The following is a 16,122-nucleotide window of genomic DNA, read 5'->3' as shown; positions in this document are numbered from 1 at the left end:
ACTCACTAGATTACCGATTATTACAAAGGACCCTGAAGGGCATGAATCACTAGCCAGATGAGACAGGGCGAGGTCCTCAAAAAAAGGAGCTGTCCTCATGGAGCTGGGCCTGGCAGAGAGGCATGTGCCAGCATTCTGATTCCCCAACGTGCACGCTCTCCGAACCCTGTCTGGGTTTAATGGAGGCTTCATTACATAGGCACGATTGATGAATTTATTGGCCATTGGCAACTGATTCAACCTCCAACCCCTCTAGAGGTTAAGGGGGTGGGACTGAAAGTTCTAATTCCCAATCACATGGTTAGTTCTCCTGGCAAGAAGCCCCCATCCTTAGGTGCTTTACAGAAGTCACCTCACTAACATAAACCATCCATCAATCAACCTATCCACATCCATCCATCCACACCCACCCATCCACGCCCACCCACATCCATCCATCCATCTATCCTCATCCATCCATCCATATCCATCCATCCATCCATATCCATCCATCCATTCACCCATCCATATCCATTCACATTCATCTTCCATCATCCACCCATCCATGCCCACCCACATCCATCCATCCACACCCACCCATCCATGCCCACCCACATCCATCCATCCATCTATCCTCATCCATCCATCCATATCCATTCATCCATCCATCCATATCCATCCATCCATTCACCCATCCATATCCATTCACATTCATCTTCCATCATCCATCCATCCATGCCCACCCACATCCATCCATCCATCCACATCCATCCATCCATCCACCCATCCATATCCATTCACATCCATCTTCCATCATCCATCCATCCACATCCTCATCCATCCGCCCAGATACTTGAACACCCACCATGTGAAAGGCATAGTTCTAGGCATTAGAGGTAAACCAGTAAATAAAACAAATTCCTGCCTTCATGGGGTTTACATCCTCGTGGTGATAGTGGGAGAAACAAATAAGAAACATATTAAATATTATACAGTATAATGTAAACTAATGGATGTCAGGGAGAAAAATTAACCTGGGAAGGAGAATGCAGACTATAGGGTGCGCAAAATGCAATTTAAAATAGGACTATAAGGGAAAACCTCTCTGAGAGGCTCATATCTGAGCAAAGACATGGCGGTGAGGGAGCCTGGTGTGCCAGGAGCAGAGTAATGGTTCAGGGAGCACAAAGGGAGGGTAGGAGATGAGGTCCGAGAGGCAGCGTGAGGCCAAAAGGTGCAGGGTCCTATCGGCTACGGGAGGATTTGGCTTTTACTCTTAGTGAGGTGAGAAAACATGGGAAGATTTTGAGCAGAGGAGTGACATAATCTAATGGAGATTTTAACAGCATTACTCTGGCTGTTGGGTTGAGAAAAGACTACAGGGGCAAAGCCATCACAGGGATACCAGTTAGCAAGTTACTAAAACAATCTGTGGAAGAGAGGATGGTGGCTTGAACCAGTGTGGTAACAGTGGAGGTGGTGAGAAGGGGTCTGACTCTGGATGTATTCTGAAGGCAGAACCAACAGGATTTGCTCATGGACTGGGTGTGTGGTGTGAGAGAAAAAGAAAAGCCAGGATAACGCCAAAGTTTTCTGTTCCTTACCATTCTGCCTCTTGTCTAATCCACCAATAGCCTCCATGCTGCTACATCTGATCAATGCTCACACTTCATTGTTCTTGACCTCAGAGTCCTTAGGTCTTTCTTCACTTGGCTCTGATCAAGTTGCCATTACTTGCAATGGACAGGTTGCGGGGGTGTGAGGGGGGAGATGAGATCAAGGAACTCAGTTTGGAGATAAAGTTTGAGATGCCCAATACACAGGCAAGTGGAGATATTGAGAATTCAATGGCATATGAATCTAGACTCAAGATGTTGGATCTCCGACAATATATTGGCCAAAGGTATAAACTTGTAAATAAATGATATTTAAAATTGTGAGTGTGGATAGGGTTATCTAAGCAGTGAGCTTAGGTACAAAGGAGTAAGTGTACAAGGTCAGCACGCAGGGCACCTCGCTCGTACAGAATGAGAGGTGAGGGACTATCGAAGGAGACCAAGAAGGCTCAGACGCTGAGTTTGGGGGGAACCAGCAGTGGGGTGTCCAGAGAGCCAAGTGAAGGAAGCCCTGAGGACATGAGGCCAAGGACAATGAGGTTTGAGCACTGATCAGATTTACCAACGCGGAGGCCACTGGTGACTTAGATAAGGGCAGGAATGGGGGAATGGTAGATGACAAAGAGCTTGGCGAGGGAGGGTTGAAGGGAGGAAGGAAAGAACCTGAAGACTTAGGACAAGACTTTTGAGGAGTTTTGCTCAAGAGTCTTCCAGAAAAATGGGGCAACAGCTGGAGTGAGGCAGGAAGTGAGGTCAAGAAAGGAAAAAATAAGATAAAGGAATACTGTCAAGGTTCTGTGATGATGAAGATGGTGGTGGCAATGCCCAGAGTCTGCCCCTACTCTCTCAGCTCCTGGTGCCCATGTTGGACTGCAAGCTGGACTGGACCCTGCCTCGGGACTTCACCCACGTGCCTGGACCTCTGCGTCAACTGCACCCTATTTTCCCATACCCCTGACAACAGGGTTTTTAGAAACACCTATCAACTTGGAAACTATCACTTTAAAATGTGGGAAAAAGCAGGTAAACACACATTGGGTTATTGAATGCTGACATGTGCCAGGCACCGCAGATACAGCAGAGACCAGGACAAGGTCCCTGACCTCCAGGCGCTCACATTCTAGTGCAGACAACAGATATCGCAGCAGGGAGCACCTCACCCAGGGCCTTACCATGGGCGGGGGGTGGGGGGTGGGGGTGGGGAGGGGGTTGACCAGGGACGCATGCACAGAAGCATATCACGATGCCCTTCGTGCTGTAACGGTGCTGCTTAGGGACCAGACGTTGGGGTGTGTGTGTGTGTGTGTGCCTCAACAGAGGCGGAGACCATTAAGGAAAGGAGGCCATTAGGCCAGCTTGTCCTGGGTGGCAGCGTGGAGGAACTCACTCCCCTTGGCCCGTCACAGTCCAACGTGCAAGTGGGAGGTCTCGGAACACGGGACGTGCTGAGCACCACGAGGCAGAGCACCCAGAAGCGTCCACTGGCTGTCACCACGGGGCTGCTTCGGGGTCCTGTGGGGAGAAGCCAGCCAGCAGCCGGGTGAAGAGTAAGTGGGCGCGGCGGGCCGAAGCTTATTCCAGAAGTTTGCTGTGAAGGAGAGGACTTGGGCTCTTGAAAAATTATTTGTTTTAATGTGTTTGAAAGAGTTAAGCATATTTAAATGCCACAGGGGCTAGAGGGCAAAGGTTAACCACGCTGGGGAAGGCGGGAGAGGAGGACCCCAGAGCATAAGCCCCTCTTCCAGGAGAGCAGGAGCGAGGGGAGAATGGGTGAGCTCAGGTAGGTGCAGATGTGGAAGCAGAGTTCAACCCAGGAGCTCCTGGCGATGGCGGATCTTCTCCATGAGACAGGTCAGAGATTGGGGAACTCCTGGCCAGAGGGATGGCCAAGAAACAGGTAAGAAAGAAAAGGGCGGGCGGGCCCGTGGAGAGCACTTTCCGCAGGTAAGGAGAAGGCTCGGGAGCCAGGGAAGGCAGCGACAGAGGGGAGGCAGGAAGGTGCCTAAGGCTGCAGGAAGGTCAAGTGGGTGGCCTGGGCCCGGGGTCACGGTGTGGCCAGCAGTCAGGAGTCGGAGCGGATGGGGGTGAGGCAGCGAAGCTGAGGCTGCGAGGAGACCGCAGAAGCAGGAGCACCAGGGCAGCTTCTGCAGAGGGGCGATCAGAGGGCGGAAGCCACAGGGAGGCTCCCGCGGCCGGGCCTTGGGCCTCACTGACCTCTCGGTGACCCCGTTAGGCGGCTCACACATTTAAGAAGCCATTTGCTGCCTTCTTTTTTCATCTGAAGTCAAATCCACGTTGTATCTTTGAGCCTCCAGGAGGCAACAGGGATGATGGATCCACACACACAGAGGCCAGAGAATGGTGTTTCTCTCTTTTATTTAAAAACAGTGCTTCATTACCATTGGCAAAGGCAGAGGCGGTGCTCCCCCTTCGCGTAGAGTTTATAAAAGCCAGCAACATGATCAATAATTTATACACATGGATAGTAATACAAAAAAAAATAAGGAATAAAAGCTAAAGATCTAACTACTCCGACCTTCACAATTCCAGCTACTTGATAATAATAGGAGTAACCCAATGAATACTGTATGGTCTGAAAGCTACTATACAATATGATTCTTAACGAGAAGGGAGGGAGTCAGAGGCTGTCACAAAGCCCTGGGTGCTTCTCTGGAGTCCGCAGGGAAACGGGACCCTGGGCGAGCAGCTCGGGGGGTCCTAGGAAGTGATCCGGGGAGGGGAGGGGAGGGAGAGAAGGCGAGGTGGTCAGTTACACAAGCATCCCACGTGATGCCCCCGTGCCCCGAAGGTACCTGTTTGCCATGGCAATGGGAGGGGCCGGAGAGTGCCTGTGGCGTGGAGGACGGTTCAGTCCCTGCCACGGGGGTGGGGAGGAGAGGTGCTGTGGCGTTTTGAGCCTTGCAAAGATTTGGACTGAAGAGCTCAGAGACTCAGGGGGCCCGTCTGCCGGGAACAGGGACCCCGGCTCTCAGCTCTGCAGCCCTAGCTTACGTGTGTCAGCCCCAGGTTTGCTCCAGCTTTTCACAAGCAGAATTATAACACAAGAAAAACAATTCATATCCCTTAGGGAAAAAAGAGGATCAATTCATCACTCGATATATAATACAGCCAAAATGAGCTGCCAAAACAAGCACACACACACACAAATACTGTGAACAGAAAAATACAGGAAAATGACTAAGCTCGGAGTCTTGATGGGGTACCGACATTGCTTAAAGCACTTAGTCCCCAGAAAAACTAAACCAAAAGAAACCATTTTTTTTTTTTTTTAAATTCAAAAACTCGTGGACCCCCCTGGGAATCTGGTGTTGCTAACAGGGACAGGGGGTGGGGAGAGAGAAGAGAACCAACGTTCCCTTTCTGCCTGCAGTGTGACCTGAGCCCTCACCGCTGGCACACAGGGCGCATGCCGACAGAGGCCTGAGTGCCGCACTGGCAGGCTCCTTAAAGGCAAGGTTGAATGTTGGCTGATGGGCGTTCTGTTACCGATCCCTGCCAACCAGCACCACCATGGCTGAAGTGATCGACCGTTTTCCTGAGTAACTAACTGGCTGCAGTGCTGGTGACGTGGACGGGAACTCAGCCCCCACAGCCAACTGCGACCCTCCAGCACTCCTGCGCCTCGGCTCCTCGCTCCTCGTGGGATTCAGGAATTCGAGAACCGGCTGTAGTCTGGTCTGCAAGTCTCACTGTAAAGACAGGCGCCAGGGGCTCCGCCACACTCACTCCACCAGAGGGCACGTGCTGGCTTAGGACACCCGGAGCCGACTTGCGAAGGGCCCTGCTTCATGCTCCACTAGCTCCCCTTACACTAAGAGCTAGCACTTGGATGGCTATGGCCTGGTTGATCAGTAAAGCAAGTATGAAGGAAGTACAGAGGAAAGGGGGAAGGGAGGGAAGAGGCTTTTGAACAGTAACATTTTCAAAAAATAAAATAAAATAGTGTTTTATGCAACAGAGAATCAAGTTTCACTGTGTACACTACAAATGGTCAAACATTTTCAAGAGCAAGACAAAATAAAAACACACAAATTTATGTTTGATGTTCACCTTGCCCACTATTTTTTTCCTATCTTAAAACAGTGCAAACAGGTAACTTATGCTTTTAAAACACCACTACCCCTTCCCTACCCCCCAAGGTCTCTTTCCTCCTATTATCCGGGGGTGGGGTGAGGGTGGGGGTAAAATCTGCAATTCTGCAAATGTTACTGTGCTGAAGGGTTGCAAGCAGCAGAGGAGCGGCCGGCCTTGGCGAAAGGGGAGGGTTCGGACACTGTCCCCTTTCCCTTCTTACGCGTCTAGTGCCTTCCAGACTGTCCCTCGCTTGGCCTCGTTCTCCTGCCGGAGGGAAGGGGGTGATCAAGCCCGCCCTGCAGGTCCTTGGAGCTGCTTCCTTCCCGTTTCCACCTCCCTCCTATCTGGAAGCTACGTGACTAGTCACAGGGTGATGGCGGCTCACCGACTTATCGGCTACCTCTAGGAAAGTCTAACCTACACTAAGAGCAGTTCGGCCCCTGAGGAGTCACACTTGTGAAGAAAAGCTGCTATCGCTTATTTCTAGGAAATAGACCTCCACTAGCTCCCCTTGAACTAAGAGCTGAGCCCCGGGCCCCTTCCTTTTTAAGGAAAATAAGAGGCTCCGTTCTGACTGTGGCTGTTGGAGGATAATGGTGATGGTAGGTTTTGTGAAACCTGAGAGCCTTAGAAAGGACGAATCGCCACAGCTGACCCCTGATCCAGGTCCTGGGGAGCTGAGCTAGGTAACACTAGGGATTCTGGGAAAGACCTAAGGACAGCTCTCTGGGGGGAAAGAGGCATGTTTAGATAAAGATCTCCACTAGGGGTCTCCTCGAAGGAGCCCAGTTTCTAAGAGTAAGATGCTTAGTATAGAAAGTCCACGTCATGAGCTAAGTAAGCTGCTGAAATCTCTCCTGCACGGCGACTCAGCATCAATGTTTTTAGGAATTATCAACCAGCACGCGCTAACGAACTCGCAAGATGCCAAACTCTCTTCTGACTCGGCTTAGTCCAGTGGGGACTCGAGCCAGGAATGGACGAGCATGCCTTGAGGAACCTGCCTCTGATGGAGTCTCCAAGTTCAAAGGTGCATGGGAGGCCAATACTGCCAAATCCAGGGGTTTCCGAGCCCTACTTCTCAGTGTGGATACCCAAAACTAGAGGCCCGATAGTGAGAAGCAGAACTCATCTGGTCTTGCTCAGGAAGGAGTTAGAGGGAGCCGTGTTACCACCGCCTGGAAGGCAGCAGAAGCCCTCGGAGAACACGGAGCTTGCCTGGGGTCCTCAGCCAGAACCAGCTGAACTGAAATGCACAAAGGGTAGCTCCCGCTCAAGCTCTGCCTCTTAAAGGGGCCATGGGAGCTGCCTTCCCCACCCTTCCCTTCACCCTCATCCCTTTCTGGAGAAGAGAAGACTCTCAAGCTCACTGCCCTCCTCCCTGCTGCGGACACAGCTGTTCAGAACGTGGCCTTGTCTCCAAGGGGTGTCTTGCCATTCTGTGAGAACGGCCCTCTTTGAACATGACACGAAACCTCTCTCGGTTCCTTTAGTCAGTAAAAGCTCTCCCTCAAAACAAAAGAAAATAAGAAAAAGAAATCCTCCTGCCCCCATTCTCTAGAAATTCCCACCCCCCACCGCTAACTAAAAGGTTTATATACACACAACAAAAACTGTCTTCACAGCAACAAACCAAACTTTGGCTTGGGGAGGAGAACCCTTAAGTGGCCAGTGGACTGGGCAGTTTGGTGTCCCCTATTCTACACAATCCCAGAATCAACAAGAATTGCATCGAGGCCTCTAGCTTCCATGATGTCGCCCCTAGTTTCAGGGTCAGCCTCTCTCCCAGTTGCTAGGGCAGAGGATCCCCAAGGGGAGAGACATGTATTCTATCCGACAGGCCAGTCCCTCCCCGATACAAGCCTCTGCTTACAAAGACTGCTTGATGCTGTCATATGTCAGTCACTTTAATTCAGGGACACGAATCAGTTATCAGTTAAGAACATGTGTGGAGGCAGGAGTTAAAAAACCAAAACCAAACCCATAACACACCGGAAGCTCCGTGTCTTTGAATTACTCCCTTTATCAGCTATCCCTGGGGTGAAAGGTCACCCTAGTACCAATGTGAATAGACCAGGGAGCCAGACAGACAGTGCTTTTCTGTTTTCTATGCCTTCATGCTGGAAAGGCAGGACCCTTGCCTCTATCGGTAACAGCTAACAGCTAGAAGAGAAACACTTTCTTCCCTACCTCGATCACACACACAAGGGAAGGCAGGCAGCAACAGCAGTGACCCACTGCACGGGCCGCCCCCTAACTCCTGGCCATCTCTGCCTCCTTCCCTACGGGAGAGCAGCCTCGGGGCTTCGTGCTTTCTGTCCTGTAGTGTTCACAGATACCAACTGGTCCAGGTGCTCAGCTGGGGTCTTTGGAGGATAATGAGAAGCTGGGTGGAAGGGCCACAGGGGCTCAAGACTGGAGAGAGAAGTGACTCATAAAGGCTCTGGAGGATGACATTCCTATGGCTTTGGAGCTAGTACAGTGCCATCGCCGCCCTGACAGGCCCTGGCCACCAAGCCTTCCAGGGACAGCTGACCCAGGACGCGGTGCTTGTCTCTGGCCAAGTCTTCATTCTGTCTTGCACTCTGCACTGAATTTCTGATGAAAGAGGAAGATCGGGAGTATCAGAGTGCCTTGCAGACACGGCCTAACATCCTTTCTCTTCTCTCGACCCTCTGTACTGGCTCTTGACAGATTGTACTTCATCCTCACACCATGTCCAGGAAGAAAGCTGGCCACTAGCTATTTATTTATTTTTCTGTCCCTGGGTCCTAAATTCCTGAATCTTGAGGACATGGGGGCAGGGCGTTCATAAAAGGATAGATGAGCTAAGCTGTGGTTCAATTAAAAGGGAAGGAGCCCAGCAGGAATGCTAGGATGGCAAGAAAGAAAAGAATCTTTTTCATACTCCAGAGTTCATTCTGAGATTAGTTTCCTAATGAGGTGTTTATTACCCACAGTCTGAGAGCAAGTTTGGAAATATTAATATTATAATTCCAAAAACTCTGCCAACTGCCTCAGGCTGTGCATGTAAGATGATTGTAAAAAGAATGGAGAAGACAGGAGGGAAGAGGAGAGGAAAGTGAATTTTTAATTCTCCTGCTTGGCAAGCACAAATTCCTATCATCCATTAGCATGTGGGTTCCAGCCACAACCAATCAGAATTGCCTGCCAAAGACTAGAAACTCAGAAGACTAGAAGACTATCCTGTTGCAGAAAGATCTCTCCCGCTTCTGCGTGTGCCCCCGCCGGCCAGCACCAGATACACTTTGGTAATTCTGTCTGCTGATTTCTGATCAGACACAGTTCTGTTCCTAATCTCTCTCCTCCCTCATTAATTGCCTCTTCCGTGATTGACAGAAAGCTAAGCACGGACATACAGACATGGAAATGCATTTTGTTTTTTTTTACCACAGTTAAAAAAAAAGGAAAAAAAAAAAAAAGAAAAAATGCACAATCTTTGGAACAAAAGAATTAAAGGCAGAAATTTAAAGGAAAAATACATATTCAAAGAACATAGTGAGGTATAAAAAAGTATTCTCTCTTTTTTTGTGTTTTTTTTTTGTTTTGTTTTGTTTGTTTTTCCTCTTCATCTTGCTATAGAGTTCCTCTACTAGTAAATATTGCAATAGCCAGGCCTCATGAACTGGGGGCTGTCCCACTTGCAGGGTCTCACGTCACTTCAGTAGGGGGCAAATCGGCTGTAGCCACCTCGGTATAAACTCGCCTGCAGTGATTAAAGACATAAACACAATTAAAAGGTTGATGAGAGAAGCATTAAAAATGAAGAAAAATGCCCTGAGGAGGGATTTGGGAAAACAGCTTCCTTAGAAGCTTCAAAGCAACTGATGCAATGCTGCCAGGGGCTCGAAGCAGTGCCCAGGACACTTACTGTTGACCCGAGCTTCTCAGAGTGAGTGCATGCCAACGGGGCACTGCGTTATCCACATGAACTAGCACAAAAGGGAAAGTCAGCACAGTTCACAACTAGGTCTGTCAATGGGTCTTTGTTTACCTTGACTACATCATTACAACTGTGACCTTATTACACTTACCTGTCAATGGAGGACATACTACCTCTGACCGCTATTTCTGTCATATCCCATGTTTGAGACAGTGTTGGATTTAAACCTGAGTCAATCTTTCAATGAATAAAGCCAATTTCCTGACATACATGTATGTATAACTGGGGTTTTAACTGGGTTTTATTTCTTTACTAGAGGCCTGCTGCACAAAAATTCATGCACTCCAGGTGGTCCCTCAGCGTGACCTGCACCCTCTCGCAGTCTGGCAGTCGGACATGCTTAGCACTGCCGCAGGGCTTCTGGCTGAGCAACGCTCCCCTTGTGGGAGTGCACTGACCATCAGGGGGCAGTTCCTGCATTGAGCGTCTGCCCCCTGGTGGTCAGTGCACATCATAGCAACCAGTTGTTCTGCAGTTCAGTCAATTTGCACATTAGCCTTTTATTATTTAGGGTGTTTATCTAATGGTATCTCTTTTTTTCAAATAAAATATCCCTAGGAACATAGATAGCGCTCTTTGGGTTATTCTTTTATAGAGGACTTACATCATGTTGGCATTAAATAAAACCTTAGGAACTTCATCACTTTCTTCGTATTGTATGTCTCTACCTTAATTCTAAACACACACCCCCAACCCTGCCTGGGACCCTATCACTTCCTCCCACAAATCTTCATGGGCAGGAAGTCAGTGTGTGACAATGACAGGCTCTCTCATTTACTTTAAGTCTTAAAGCTGAGCCCTCATTCTGCCCCCCTCACACCTTGTCTGTGCTCCCAGGCAGCGGCCAGGCTGCACTTCAGAGTGCAGAGTTTTGGACATTAGTAGGTGTCACAGAGGAAAGGCCTATCTTTGCTGGAGTCAGTGAGTCCCCGTCGTGGGACCTGGAGGCATCCAGGCCAACACAAAAATGCTGGGGTGAGGATTTGAGTTCGGTTAAGGGGCATCATTCTAGAAGAGCTCTAGCCTTCTATGGAAAGACCGTATTTTTGCAACAGATATTACTACTAAAATATCTTTGTAAGGCGTTCACCTGGTGATTTCTAGTACCATCTACCAGAAGACTTACAAACAGCAAGGACAGCCTTTGGCACCTGCATTTGCAACTCATACAAATTAAGTTATCTGAAAAGCTTAATGTAAAAATTGGAGAGTCTTATGCCCTGAAGTCCTTGCTAACACCTATCAATGAAACTACACTACAGTTACGTATCCAACATTTGAGCCAATGTAAGATATCAACCTGTTTCCTTCTTTCTTTCTCAAAAAATGTTGTTACTCAGGGCAGACTGACACTGTCCATTCCTTTCTGCTGTCCTTACCCAGGCCTGTGGCTCGTACTATTGCACCCAGGGAGAGAAGGTGTTATGAAATTTCCAGATGGTCCTATGTGGCTTTAATACTTTGGTAATGGAAGAAGGGCTAAATTTACTATCTCCCTAGATCTTATATAGTCTGTAGGTAAAAGTCAGGAGGAAAATGTTTTTTTAAAAATTGTTCATATACTTACCACAGCGCCAACTCCATAGCTAGCGGCAGGGGCAAGGGCATGGTAGGGGTCAGCTGTGTACACCCTGCCATAACTGGAAAGGAGAAATACAATCAGGGAGAGAAAGAAAAGATAGTAACCCCCCAAATGAAAGGGTTTACTGTGCTAAGGACTGGTGAGTGGCTTGGTCTTAGAATGATTATTAGGAAATTGGCAGAATGGAAAAAGCCTTTAGATTCCTATTCCTAAATACAGTACTCAGAAAAATTCTGAGGTCTTCTCTAAGATGGAGAAGAAGGGAGCTGCAGGTGACAAAGAGGGAGACTGCGGTGAAAGGAGGCAGCGCCACGGCTTTTGGCATGACAGGCCACGAGGAGAAGGCTAGGCCTGCGGGCAGCCCCAGGCACTAGGTGCCATTTTGGAAGCGGGGAAGGGCGGAGAGGCAGTGATACTCGGGACCATGTACGTACCCGTCGCTGTAAGCGGCGGCAGCGGCTGCAGCAGCCGTGGCTGCGGTTGCAGTAGCAGGCTGTGCATATCTGTAGGCTGCATATCCGGCCTACAGGAGAGAAGAGAACTGACTTTACAGCTACCTCTCCCCCCGGAAGCACAGATGAACACACACCCTCCCACACGAGACAGACAGACACAGGGAGACACAAACACAGACACACACATGGGAAGAGGATGTTTCAAACTGCATCGGTCTACATGTTACTCCCCTAGTGCAAGAGTAAGCTCCACCCTGCACAGGGACTCGCTGTCCAATTTGTGACAGTAACAAAAATAAACCATCTCGGTAGGACCTGTTCTCAAATTTAAGAAATGAAGATATGAATTCTGATCTGTCTTGTTTCAGTCTCCGCTGGAACTTTCAGCAGGAAAATATTCAAAGGAAGTTGGGAGAACTTTGACTGATAGGAAGTATCAATTAGAGAATGAAAACATTAAATGAATGTGTGTTACCGTCCAATTCCCTGATGTATATGCAGACTCTTATTGCTAAGAGTCTGCAGTATATAACAAAGGCCCCATATAGCTATGCCCCATTGACCTAGCACGCTTGCCCAGAGGGTGAGAGTGGAGGCAGTATTTAGGAGGAAAAGCCAGGGTAGATCTGGGGTGGCAGACTTCAGCCTGTGAACCCAGGGCACTTGTCACCTGTTTTTGAAAGTAGTTGTGACAAAGACTGTCTGGCCGACAATATTGAGTGCTTGGCCCTTTATAGAAAAAGCTTGCTGACTCCCAGCTATTTCAGACTCAGGCAAGTTAGACTACAAATGGCTGATTCCCTTTTGGCTGGATTAGGATAGATTAAGAACCACCCACCCCAAGCATTTAACTGCATTTACTCTCCTTCCCTCTAAGAGTATGGATTCTCAAGTCCTGATCATATCGCAGGCTGCAGAGTTTTTCTATTAATGGCTGAGTCCTAAGGAGCTGCTACTTCGCCCAGTCTTGAAGGTTCTCACTGCTGGGTAAACCCCATGAAGTCCAGAAAGGAGTGCGAAGGTAACCACACAATGCCACACGAGGCGGGCTGTTGCAGGGGCAAGCCCGGCCTTGGTTACTTCCTTAGCCTTCTAGAATTCGTCTATTTTAACCAAACATAATTCAGGTGTGAATTTTTATTGCCGCCGACCCCTATCAAATATGACTATGCGCAACTGGCCCATTCTGACACCACTTCGGGAGTGACGGCAGCACATCTGGTTTCTGCAGTTAGCAGGTCCATTTCTCATGGACACCTGAAGCTTCCTGCCCTGTGCTTTCTACTTTCTATTCCCTCAAATGTTCAAGTTCTGCTAAATCTATGCAAGGAATTACAAATTCCGCTCGGTATCATTTCTTAGGATGGATAACAAGTATTTTCTAACGGGAGTCTTGCTCTCCTTGGCCATCTGATGTGGCAGCTTCTAGCTGGCTGCTTTTATTTCTGTCCAGACCTTACTTTGGACATATCTGCAGTTCCTTACAGGCCCCTAGCGCTCTCTGCTTCCTTCTTCTGTAATGTGTGCTTTCCCTAACTGAGAAAACAGCACTGAGGGGCATTTACTCTTGCTCTGTAGATTCATTTGCCTGAGTCAGATAGCTTCAAATGTGCACTTTAAAATCCCTGATTGGCTTTCAGTGGTTATGTATTATTCCTTCTTTGTTCTTCAAAGGAATGACTTAGAAAAGTAAAAATTTATTTCTCAGTTACAGATTAAGAAAATTCTGCCCGGCCAGTATGACTCAGTGGTTGAGTGTTGACTTATGAACTAGGAGGTCATGTGCCAGGGTTGTGGGCTGGATCCCCAGTGTGGGGTATGCAGGAGGCAGCTGATCAATGATTCTCTCATCACTAATGTTTCTCTCTTTCTCTCCCTTCCCTTCCTTTCTGAAATCATTTTATACATATATATGAAAATTCTAATTAATATTAGCAAGCATTGGCAATGACAGGACATGGCAGGAAGCACCTCGGGGCTACTTTCTGTCAACATGCCTCCTTTCCTTCTAGTCAGTTCTGTGGGAGCCAGCAGGCAGGACCAATGTGGGCAACACTGTACAGCCCAGCTGCAACCTATACACATCACATCATTTATAAACTAACTCAAGTTTCTCTCTCTTTTTTTTTTTTTAACTTCTAAAGGAAATAAGGCAGCAAAAGCATTTGTTAAGGCAACAAGCTAATAAATACTATTGGAATATTAGGCTCTGAATGAACCTTAAAGGCTCAGTTTCCATTATAATAGGAGACTCTATCAGTGCAAAACTAATGCTTGTACTATAATGTGTGCAGCAGGGTTACCTTTGCTAAAACTTCTTTGTGAACCAGGATAATGTGGTAAAAAAGCATTACGTGGTTTGTCTCTAGTATTCTCTCAAACACCAAAATAATCTTTAAAAAGTAAAAATAAAAGTCAAGGTAATAAAAGCAGTTAAAGCCCCAAATTTGTTTACTTAAATGGAAGATTAAAACTGAAGTTCTGCCAAAACTGGTTTGGCTCAGTGGATAGAGTGTCGGCCTACGGACTGAAAGGTCCCAGGTTCGATTCCGGTCAAGGGCATGTGCCTGGGTTGCGGGCACATCCCCAGTAGGAGATGTGCAGGAGGCGGCTGATCCATGTTTCTCTCTCATGGATGTTTCTAACTCTTTATCCTTCTCCCTTCCTCTCTGTAAAAAATCAATAAAATATATTTTAAAAAAAAACCAAAAAAACCCCAACCAAACCAAAAACCCCTTAAGTTCTAAGACATAGGGCTCACGGTACTATAAGTAAGGCTCACTAAAGACAGAGATAGTGGGGAGTACATCATATCAGTACAGCTTTGAGGGGCACCGCACTATTTCTGGAAAAAAAGAGCTTCTGAATGAGATTTCCAATAGAACAATCCCCTCAGAAGCCATCAGAACCTCGATGTTTTGGGGTTAATGTTATTGTTACTCCAAAGGGATCAGACTGTGGGAAGAAGCTTCCTTCCACGCCAGAAGGAGAAGGACAGAATCCACCTGCAGTAGTTTCCTTCAACTGAAAGTGAATCTGACTTTGGAGTCTGCATTTGATGGGGTTCTCTGCTATTCAAATTCAGGAAACAGGGGAGGGATGCAAATATTTTATTGACAAGAAAAGGCTCAAGAAGGATATTAACATTAAGAAAAATTACATTAATGTTTTTCTTAAACATCACTACTCTCTTAATTACTTTATGATAATGGTGCGACTGGAAGGTCTTTTACAGGGGGGTCTGTGCTTAGGATGGGCAGGTAATATCCTAATAAACAAATTTGGTAATTCATGATGATTGCCGCAAAATTAGAAAAATTGAATTTTGTATCATGGATTTACTCTTCTTATAGGTAGTCTTACTCCAAAGTATTTCTGCTCCTGCTTTAAATTGGTTGTTGAACGAACTGTATCACATAATATAAAACAGGACAAAGAAAATCCAGATATTTCTATTCCAAATTAGGAGCGAATAAAGATTCCAGGCTGATACTTTCCTCAGTTTCACTTCTACTAGCAAATCTGAAGTCTTTTATAGAACATGAGAACAAAGTGCAGTTTGAAACACCACCGTTTTCATTACTGTCTCTTAAGTTTTCCAAAAGAACAAGGGTAGGGAAGTGGGTAGGAGAGACAGGGCTCAGGCGTGGGGAGGGGATATGGCGCCACATTTATTAATCACATTAAGAACTAAGCATGCCAACATCTGGAGCTAAAACAACCAGCAAATCACCACGTTCAGACTCGGATTGGCTAACTCTATCTATCCCAGCATTCTCTTGGGACAGCGGTTTGCCCTAGGCTACCACAAGCTCGGTGAAGTACAGCCTCAATTACTAGAGCGTGCAGCCACAACGACCTGGTATTACGGAAACAGTCAGTCACCACTTGAGTTAACATTCCAGACCCTAACGACTGGCCCCTCCCCAGCCCAAAGAAAAAGGAAATCTTGCCCACCCTAGCCCTGGCCCACACCACAATGTTAATAATTATAACAAGCAGTAACCCATCTGTTATATCAGAGAAGGGAACAGAGACTCCACTGAGAGATTTAGAGTGAGATGTTAACATTTCTTCAGCTGACTGCACAAACAAACAAACAAAAAAAGAGGAGAAATAATTCATTTGGAGATATGAAGTCATGAAATAGCTGATGTGTATTGCTTTTAACCATGCACTGATGCAAAACTGAAGCAACCATTAATAATAAAAATTAAAAAGGACATATGTATTTACACACAATCAGACCTGTTTGATCTGAAGCAGTTTGCAGATTCTATCTGTGTGTGATTTGAAATAAAACAAAAAATGGGGATTAGCATGGCCACAGCACACCCTAATGTAGGAGGGCACACACGGACAGCTTTGGAACCCTGATCGCTGGATAAATTTGGCATGGCTACGCCTGATCCAAATATACTCGCCCCTTTA

General features: G+C 47.3%; 1 protein-coding gene across 29 annotated transcripts in view; it reads right to left on the bottom strand.

Moving 5' to 3' along the window:
- Window positions 1-3,954: 3,954 nt before the first annotated feature.
- Window positions 3,955-16,122, bottom strand: part of RBFOX2 (RNA binding fox-1 homolog 2) — a 267,496-nt gene continuing 255,328 nt past the window's right edge. For 12 of the 29 annotated variants that reach the window (XM_059681706.1, XM_059681707.1, XM_059681699.1 and 9 more), the window contains 3 exons: window positions 11,671-11,759; window positions 11,222-11,294; window positions 3,955-9,417 (listed from right to left, as the gene is read on the bottom strand). In XM_059681706.1, coding sequence (XP_059537689.1) covers window positions 9,373-9,417; window positions 11,222-11,294; window positions 11,671-11,759 — 207 coding nt within the window. In that variant the 3' untranslated portion in view covers window positions 3,955-9,372. Of the gene's footprint in view, window positions 9,418-11,221; window positions 11,295-11,667; window positions 11,760-14,432; window positions 15,775-15,939; window positions 15,972-16,122 lie in introns of those variants that run through there. The other 17 variants (XM_059681695.1, XM_059681692.1, XM_059681696.1 and 14 more) reach the window with 5 other exon arrangements.

The sequence above is a fragment of the Myotis daubentonii genome, chromosome 2 (genome assembly GCF_963259705.1).
Source record: "Myotis daubentonii chromosome 2, mMyoDau2.1, whole genome shotgun sequence".
Lineage (NCBI taxonomy): Eukaryota > Metazoa > Chordata > Mammalia > Chiroptera > Vespertilionidae > Myotis > Myotis daubentonii.
The sequence above is the reverse complement of the archived record's forward strand: the minus strand, read 5'-3'. Positions and strand labels throughout refer to the sequence as shown.